Source organism: Euphorbia lathyris, chromosome 10, assembly GCF_963576675.1.
Source record: "Euphorbia lathyris chromosome 10, ddEupLath1.1, whole genome shotgun sequence".
Lineage (NCBI taxonomy): Eukaryota > Viridiplantae > Streptophyta > Magnoliopsida > Malpighiales > Euphorbiaceae > Euphorbia > Euphorbia lathyris.
Window position 1 is genome coordinate 15,391,648 of NC_088919.1, and position 8,322 is coordinate 15,399,969.

General features: G+C 40.3%; 1 protein-coding gene across 1 annotated transcript; it reads left to right on the top strand.

Moving 5' to 3' along the window:
* The first annotated feature begins 1,284 nt into the window (after window positions 1-1,284).
* On the top strand, window positions 1,285-3,781 carry LOC136209635 (uncharacterized). Its single transcript, XM_066001169.1, has 2 exons — window positions 1,285-1,444; window positions 1,822-3,781. The coding sequence occupies exon 2, from the start codon at window positions 1,896-1,898 to the stop codon at window positions 3,324-3,326; it is 1,431 nt and encodes a 476-aa protein (XP_065857241.1). The 5' UTR covers window positions 1,285-1,444; window positions 1,822-1,895; the 3' UTR covers window positions 3,327-3,781.
* The last annotated feature ends 4,541 nt before the right edge of the window (window positions 3,782-8,322 follow it).

Sequence of the window (8,322 nt, forward strand, 5' to 3'; positions counted from 1 at the left end):
AAGTTTAGCGTCCTTTTATTTAAGGGCAGCAGATTATTCTTTACCGAGTTGGAAGCAGCTTGCCTTAGAGTTTGATTTATTAAGGTTTCACATTCATATTTGTTTCTCAGGTATGTCACCGGCTAAGCAATTTCAAGAAAAGGAAATGCAAGAAACCATGGGAGAAAAGAAGTGCTGCAGATACGCTGATTTTCTCTTTCGAAAATGTTCGAGCACATCTGAGTCAACGATGGGGAATTTTTTTTAGGCATGCGCTTCAACAAAGTTCATGAAATGTTTTTAATTGACAAAATGGAGTTACTGAAACTTATTATCTCTTTAATCGGCGAGAATCCTTCATTAATGAGCGATTTCTCGGTTTTTTTGAGCAATGCTGATGATTATCAGTGACTTTTCAAGGGAAAAGACAAAAAATATTGGCCATCATAGGGATTATAGAAAACCTAAATCGGATTCGGAGGAAGGTTTGAAAAATGAACCAGTGGCGGTATCTAATTCAGCCACCTTTCCTTCCTTTGTCGATGCTCTTCTCTTGAAGCCACAAAATCAGATACTGCCACCGGTTCATTCTGCAAACCCTCCTCCGAATCCGTTTTAGGTTTTCTATAATCCCTCTGGTGGCCATTTTTCTCCCTTTTATTCCTTGTTTTAGGTTTTCTATAATCCCTCTGGTGGCCATTTTTCTCCCTTTTATTCCTTGAAAATCCACTGATAATCGTAAGAATTGCTCATGAAAACCGAGAAATTGCTCATTAATGAAGGATTCTCGCCAAGTAGAGAGATACTGAGTTTCTGTATCTCCATTTTGTCAATTAAACCTGAGTTGAACTTTGTTGAAAAAACAAAGCGCCTGCATAAAAAATTTGTCCCCATCAGAAAATCTCAGATGTGCTCGAACATTTCCGAAAGAAAAAATCATCGTATCTGCGACGCTTCTTCTCTCCCATGGTTTCTTGCATTCCGTCTTTCTGAAAATCCTTAACCGGTGACATGCAGGAGAAACAAATGAGAATATGAAACCTTAATAAATCAAACCCTAAGGTAAGCTGATCTGGCCTGATTTATCTTTATTTGATTCACTAATAATCATTACAATGCTAAAAGTTTGAGACTGTTTAAAAATTTCCTTTAATGGATTACCTGAATATGGCGGAAGAAGTTTATTGATTTTTAATGGGTATCTACATGTTAAATGTGACGAGAGATGTGATATTCATTGGGATAATTACTAATCTAACCCAATGAAGAACCCCACTTTACATATCTAACCCACCTTCCTTTCATTTTACCAAATTAGACAAATAAACCCATTTTGGACAAAACTACCCTTGTTCTCATATAACAACCATCTCCTCTTTCCCTTTCATTTACTTTCACATTCTCACAGGAAAATTCATCAACTCAACCCAAGATCTAAAGATATCCATACCCCATTCAAGTTCATGTAAGTATCATTCCCTCATTTTTCATACACATTACTAGAAATACACAGTTGGTTTTCGAATACATTTGCTTGAATCTTGACATTTTCCGATTCCGCCATTGTCTCCCGATGTGTCGCATTCGGTGCTCAAATGCGACACAGAGAATAAAATGCGACAAGGACTAACATATAGCTTGTCGCATTCATATATCCATGTCGCATTTGCGGTCGCATTTGGCGGTCGCATTTGATGTAGCATGTCGCATTTGGCAGTCGCATTTTGGTATAGCTTGTCGCATTTGAGTCGCATTTTGGTGTATCATGTCGCATTTGAGCATCATTTACATATGAATTGGCTTTATTATGTTTTGATCACGTGTCCATGTTACTAAATGTAGAAGTATGTCAACCAAAGAGAGGTGTACGTGTTTTTTTATCTTGGAACGGACTGTGGACTACAGAAGGAAAAGTGATGACATACGTGGGTGGTAAAGCGAAGTTGTTGGTTTTGCCAATAGATATTGACTTGCAAAAGTTGAAAGAGAAAGTTTATGGTGCACTCCGCGTTGACTCAACCTCGTATGATCTCCAAATGTCAATGCAGGCGACATATGGTCCAAATAAACTGCGTGGTGGGATAGCAGATATTGATGACGATGGAGATGTCATGGGATTCATAGAGTACTGCCGAATGAATCCGACCGATTTGATTCCATTGTATGCTACTCTAAACATGCGAACAATACAAGCTTCAACATTGCGACCTAACAAGGATGGACATGTTGGTCAAAGCAAATCAACGGAAGTAGTAAGTAATGATCCCACCATCGAACTGGATGCTCCTATACATGGTAAGGATGACAACGATTGTGGAAATGGTATCGATGATTATATGAATAATGATAATCACGATCATTATGATGAGCATTATGATAATGATTATTGTTACGATAATGGTGACAATGTGGAGAATGAAGATACCACTCAGAATGAAATTCCTGTTAAAAGTGTTCACGAAACAGTTAAGCAATCTAAATGCGTCCAACGTATCCCATGTGATGATGGCGATATAGATAGAATGAAAAGGATGACTGATCCATTTCGATGGTGTCCAAAGCCATGCGATGCGCCCGTGAATATGATTGCACCTAAACAATCAAACGGAGGTACTACTTTGAGGGTCAATGATATATTTTCAAACAAAGTTGAATTGCAAGATTCACTTGGAAAATATGAAATTGAAAATTCGTTTGAATGGAAGGTTTACAAATCAAACAAGTCTTTGTTTGAGGTGAAATGTAAGGATGTGGGCAAATGTAAATGGAGGGCTAGAGGGATCGTCATTCCAGGTTCCAATTTGTTCAGGCTTTCAAGAATAGATGGTATGGACATGCATGCTTGTGGGAGAGATCAGATATGTCCGCACCATAGGCAAGCGGGGAAACGTGTTGCAGGGATACTACTCCGAAGCAGGTTTGATTTGGAAAATCGGGTGCATCGACCAAAGGATATTGTTTTCGATTTTGAACGAGATTTTTCCGTTAATCTTTCTTATATGCAAGCTTGGAGAGCAAGACACTGGGCATTGGAAGCACAAAGTGGTTCGCCGGAGGAATCGTTCATGTTGTTGCCGGACTACTGTGAGATGTTGAAAAGTACAAATCCGGGTACCGTGACACATATCGAGACAGATGATGATGATCAATTTAGATTTTTCTTTATGGCTATGGGTGCATCATTGAGAGGTTTTAAACTACATATTCGACCTGTCATTGCCGTTGATGGAACGTTTCTAAAAGGTAAATATCCCGGCATATTATACATTGCAGTTGGTATTGATGCGAACAAAATGATCTTTCCTGTTGCATTTGGAGTTGGACCGAAAGAAAGTAATGAATCATGACTCTGGTTTTTCAACAAATTGAAAGAGTGTCTGAATGATGTTGAAGATCTAGCCATTATATCAGATCGGAACCAAAGCATTATACATGCAGTTAGTTTGGTTTTTCCTAATGCTGTTCACGGGGCGTGCGCACGTCATCTGCAACAAAATGTTAAGGCCAAATTTCGTGGAATTCGTAAGATAGATGAGGCGTTTTGGAAATGTGCAAAATCCTATCGGGTATCTGATTTTGAGGAATCCTTTGCAACACTTCGTTCACTACATTCCGGTGCTGCCGAATATTTACTGCAAGCTGGAAAAGAGAAATGGTCCCGTGCATTCTTCTGTGGTCGTCGATATAACATTATCACGATGAATGTGGCAGAATCATTCAACGCGTTAATGGTGGAGGCTAGACGTCTACCAATCACAATGTTGGTTGAGTTCATACGCATGACACTACAAAAATGGTTTTACGAGAGACGTATAGAAGCAGGTTATAAACGTGTATTCTATTTTATTTTATTTTATTTATACATACGTAATTATTTACGAGATTAATATGTTGCTGCAGGAGAACGTGTGGGCTATTTGGCAAGGAAGCCGGAAGAAAAGATGATAAAGCATGTAGGGGCAGCGATACGTTGTTCATATTTCCCTGTGGATAATCACACCTTTCAAATCGGTGATCGGGTTAAGGGGGGACTTGTTGATTTAAATGCAGGAACATGTACGTGCAGGAAATGGCAACTAGCCCAATTTCCATGTGAACACGTATGCAAAGTTGCTTCCAAACATAGGATGGATAACGCCTATAGGTGGGTACATCGCTACTACACCAACGAGTCAGTTAAGTTGGCATGGGGTGAGTCGATATATCCACTTGGTCATCAATCAGAATGGAAAGTGAACGAGAATCCTATGAAAGTGCTTCCTCCTAAGAAGGAGGGACGGTTTGCTGGTCGACCAAAAGGTCAAAAAAGAAGGCCATCTGTGGGTGAAGATGTAATTCACACAAGGTGTAGCAGATGCGGAAGCATCGATCATAATCGTTTGAATTGTCCATCCATGCTTCCAAACACTACTCGGCTTCCTAGTGTAATCTCAAGTTCAGTAAGTTGTTCTAACACTACTACCTCGAAGCATTTATAATCCAGTTGATTAATATCATTTGTCTTTAGCATGTGCTTGTATGATTCTATTGGGGACAAACAAATTTATCTTGTACAATACTTTAGCTTGTGTGAATAATTCGTGTCGCATTTGACCGCATTCCATTCAAATGCGACAGGGTGTACAACAAATGTAGTCGCATTTGTGCGTTGAATGCGCTCAAATGCGGTTCAGCAAATTCATTGTGAATACTTCGCGTCGCATTTGAGCGCATTCCATTCAAATACGACAGGGTTTAGAAGAATCCTAGTCGCATTTGTGCGTTGAATGCGCTCAAATGCGGTTCAGCAAATTCATTGTGAATACTTCGCGTCGCATTTGAGCGCATTCCATTCAAATGCGACAGGGTTTATAACAAATATTGCATAAATATTACATATATAACAACATCATGAATCAGAGTACAATATCATTTGAAGTCTAACAAACGTCCATGAAACAACTCAACTGTAAGTCGTAAACGAAAGAAAGCGCCATCCGTAGAATTGTATGGATATACATAAGAGTCGTCATGCGGGAGATCATGTAATCCACTTAAGAATTGTGCGTTTATGCAAGTCCAAACGCCACAGTCATTTGAGCCGGACATTTGTTGTGGCACGCCTGGAACTCTACTCCAAGTGATCATCCGTCGCACATTTTCCCGTCCATCTACGAAATAGCCACTCAATTCCATTACTCTAACAAAGGGTGTTTGGAGAACCGCATCCAAAGGTTGCTCCGACATGTTTGATACAAGACTGTCATATATATATAAGTGCATAGACCGCAACTCGAACACTCCTAGGATCCAGTGCTCTTGCTTGTAATTTATCGGAATAAACACTCTCTTCACTGTGTGCCAAGGGCGTACAAAATTATCTGCATCACCTTTTACTCTTCGTACGAAATAGTCTTCACTATCCCACCCCGGTTCATTGAACCCCCTCACAAACATGGCTTGGCACATACATCCAACAAAGTCAGTATCAACAGTAGTCCATTCTGCAGCCACATCAGTTTGTACTGACTGTCGTCTCAGTAAATACAGCCAACCATTGATATGCTACAACAAGATTATGTAAACATTTAATATAGTAAAAGTCACATACTTACAAATAAATAGGATATATTGGATTGATTAAGGTTACCTCATTCCAGATATACGTCCCCACATCCCGAAGTGCATTGAAAATTTTTGCATCCAAACTGTATATTTCTAAACCTTTCAAACGTATTCCCTGAGTTGATTCAGGCCCGTTGATCCACGATTCTAGCTCCTCTATCAAACATGCATCTATTCGGTGGCGCTGATCATCAACATCACAAATAGCTGGTCTTTCCTCAAATTCGGACTTGATATGGCCACCATATAATGCTACTGGATCGGTGTACTTTAATGGATCGGTCCACGGCGAATTCAAATACTTGCTAACCTTAGCAACCCGTTTACCTTTTCCACATACTACTTTTGTTCCACGTGCTGCTCCTTTACCTCTAACTGTGCCTCCACCTCGGGTTGGAACTATACCTCCTCGAGTATTTTCCTTAACTTCATCTTTCCCGGTCCCTCGACCTTTATCTTCTTTTGGAGCAACCACCTACAAAAACATGGTAATGAATAATTCATACTTGAAAGCTGTAATTCAACATTTTGTCGCATTGAAGAGAAATGCGCTCCAATGCGACAAGCCATAGTGCAACATCTTGTCGCATTGGAGATGAATGCGCTCCAATGCGACAAGCTGCAGTGCAACCTCATGTCGCATTAGAGCGCATTCCACTACAGAATGCGACCCAGAGATACGATATGTATAAATTCAACCAACTTGTACCTCTTGCTGCAACTTTGGTGTCACTTTCTCAGGCACAGAATCATCAAGATGGACAACCTCATCTAATTGCGCAACTTCCTCCTGCACAGAATCGTCTAGTATGACAATAACATTCTGAACCTCCTCATCACCCTTGGTCAAATCATCTTGAACCATAGCTGCCTCCTGTTCCTTTCCATCTTTCATCGGCTCCTCTTGAACCATACCTGCCTCTTGTTCCTTTCCATCTTTCAGCCGCCCCTCTTCGACCACTGGCTCCTCCTAAATTTTACTGGTCTCATCCTCCTCATTCTCCACATTAGCATTGGGTCGACCCATCGCCTTTAATTCTTTTATATCTCCCTCAATCAATGATACCCGTTCATCTAGGTTGTCTAACCTACTGTTGACCTTACTAAATTGTCCCTTGCACCACCTATGATGCCTCTCAAGCACATCCGTTAGAACTTTTTGAAGTTGTTTTTATCTCGGTCGTTTGTGACCGTGATGCAATGATATATCTATCAACTTCATCATCCCCTTCCTCACCACCCTCTTCATCATCACCTCCATCACCTCCATCATCCCCCTCCTCCTCATCACCCTCCTCCTCATCAGCTTCAACCTTCTCTTTACCTTTCATTATTGGGGCAATTATTGCATTTATATCAACTTCCCGTCCTTCAACATGGTCCACCAAATACGTGTACCAATCGAACTCTTTCTCTTTATCCTCAACCACAAGACGCGCGTCTGGAGGATCAGCAACCTTACATTGAAAAAAAAAATAGCAATGTATTGGTAAACAAATACAAAGTAAAGAGAAACATACGAATCTCATTCCACTTACAGAAAACGTTTCTTTGACTGCTTTGTTTGATGGGACTATTCTCTGGGTCCATCTCAGCAAGCGTGGAAGTGGGTTGCCACTTCTCATTGTGTAATATGCATGAGTCACATTCCACAACTCAAGAATCCAAGTCTGCAAATAAGAGGTATCCCTTGATAAGAATTATAACATTGTCGCATTCCATTTGAATGCGCTCGAATGCGACACGGTTATAACCCAATCATGTCGCATTCCAATTTCAATGCGCTCGAATGCGACACGGTTTACAATCCAATCATGTCGCATTATATTTGAATGCGCTCCAATGCGACAAGGTTAGCAACCCAACCTTGTCGCATTTGAGCGCATTCCATTCTAAATGCGACACAGGTGGAAATTGGGCGCATTCAAACACCAAACATATATACACAAATCATACCTGGAATACGTGTGCAAATCCAATAAGTTGATATGGAACACATTTCCTATTTCCCGCTGCATTTGCCTCTAATTGCTTCAGTCTTTTGCTAATGGCCCAGTCCAAGAACCTATATGTCTCCTCCCAAGCCAATGTCCCCCATGGAAACTCATTAAACAGTCTTGGATAATCTGCAAGATCCAAAACCCAATCCTTTGCATGCCTCTCGTTAGCATTATCCAATACATTGCCATGCACAAAGTACAACATGGCAATCATCACAGCATCTTGGTTAAATCTGTCAGTCGCATCCTTCTTCTTCCATTGTATACTTTTCAAAACTTCAAAGAAGTGAATTTTCGTTATTGTCTCGTATTGCTTGAAGTACTTATTTCGCAACCTATGCGGCATCTCTAATTCATACATTCTTTCCATGAATTCCCCAATGTTTACCCCAAACCTTAAACCACTTATCAAGCCAAACTCCCAATCTCCAAACCGCATATCAACTCCCCTCACCCTGAACCACATCTCCCTGTGTTTACTTTCTTTATGTTTAATCTCCCGTGATAGGACATGATGCACTATTCCAGAAGAGAAACTAGCAACCTTCATATCCAAATATTGACCAAAACATGTTTTCCTATACATTTCTAACTGCTTTTCACTCAAATACTTCTTTATCATGACCCCAGAATCCACATTAAACCTCACTGTTACTTGAGCATCCGAATTAACCGCCTTGGGATATTTGAAAATAGAACTATGTTTTCTCTTTTTAGATTCACTGGGATCATGCTGTAA

Coding starts and splice junctions, on each gene's coding strand:
- LOC136209635 (XM_066001169.1), top strand. CDS start 1,896: ATGACATACGTGGGTGGTAAAGCGAAGTTGTTGGTTTTGCCAATAGAT.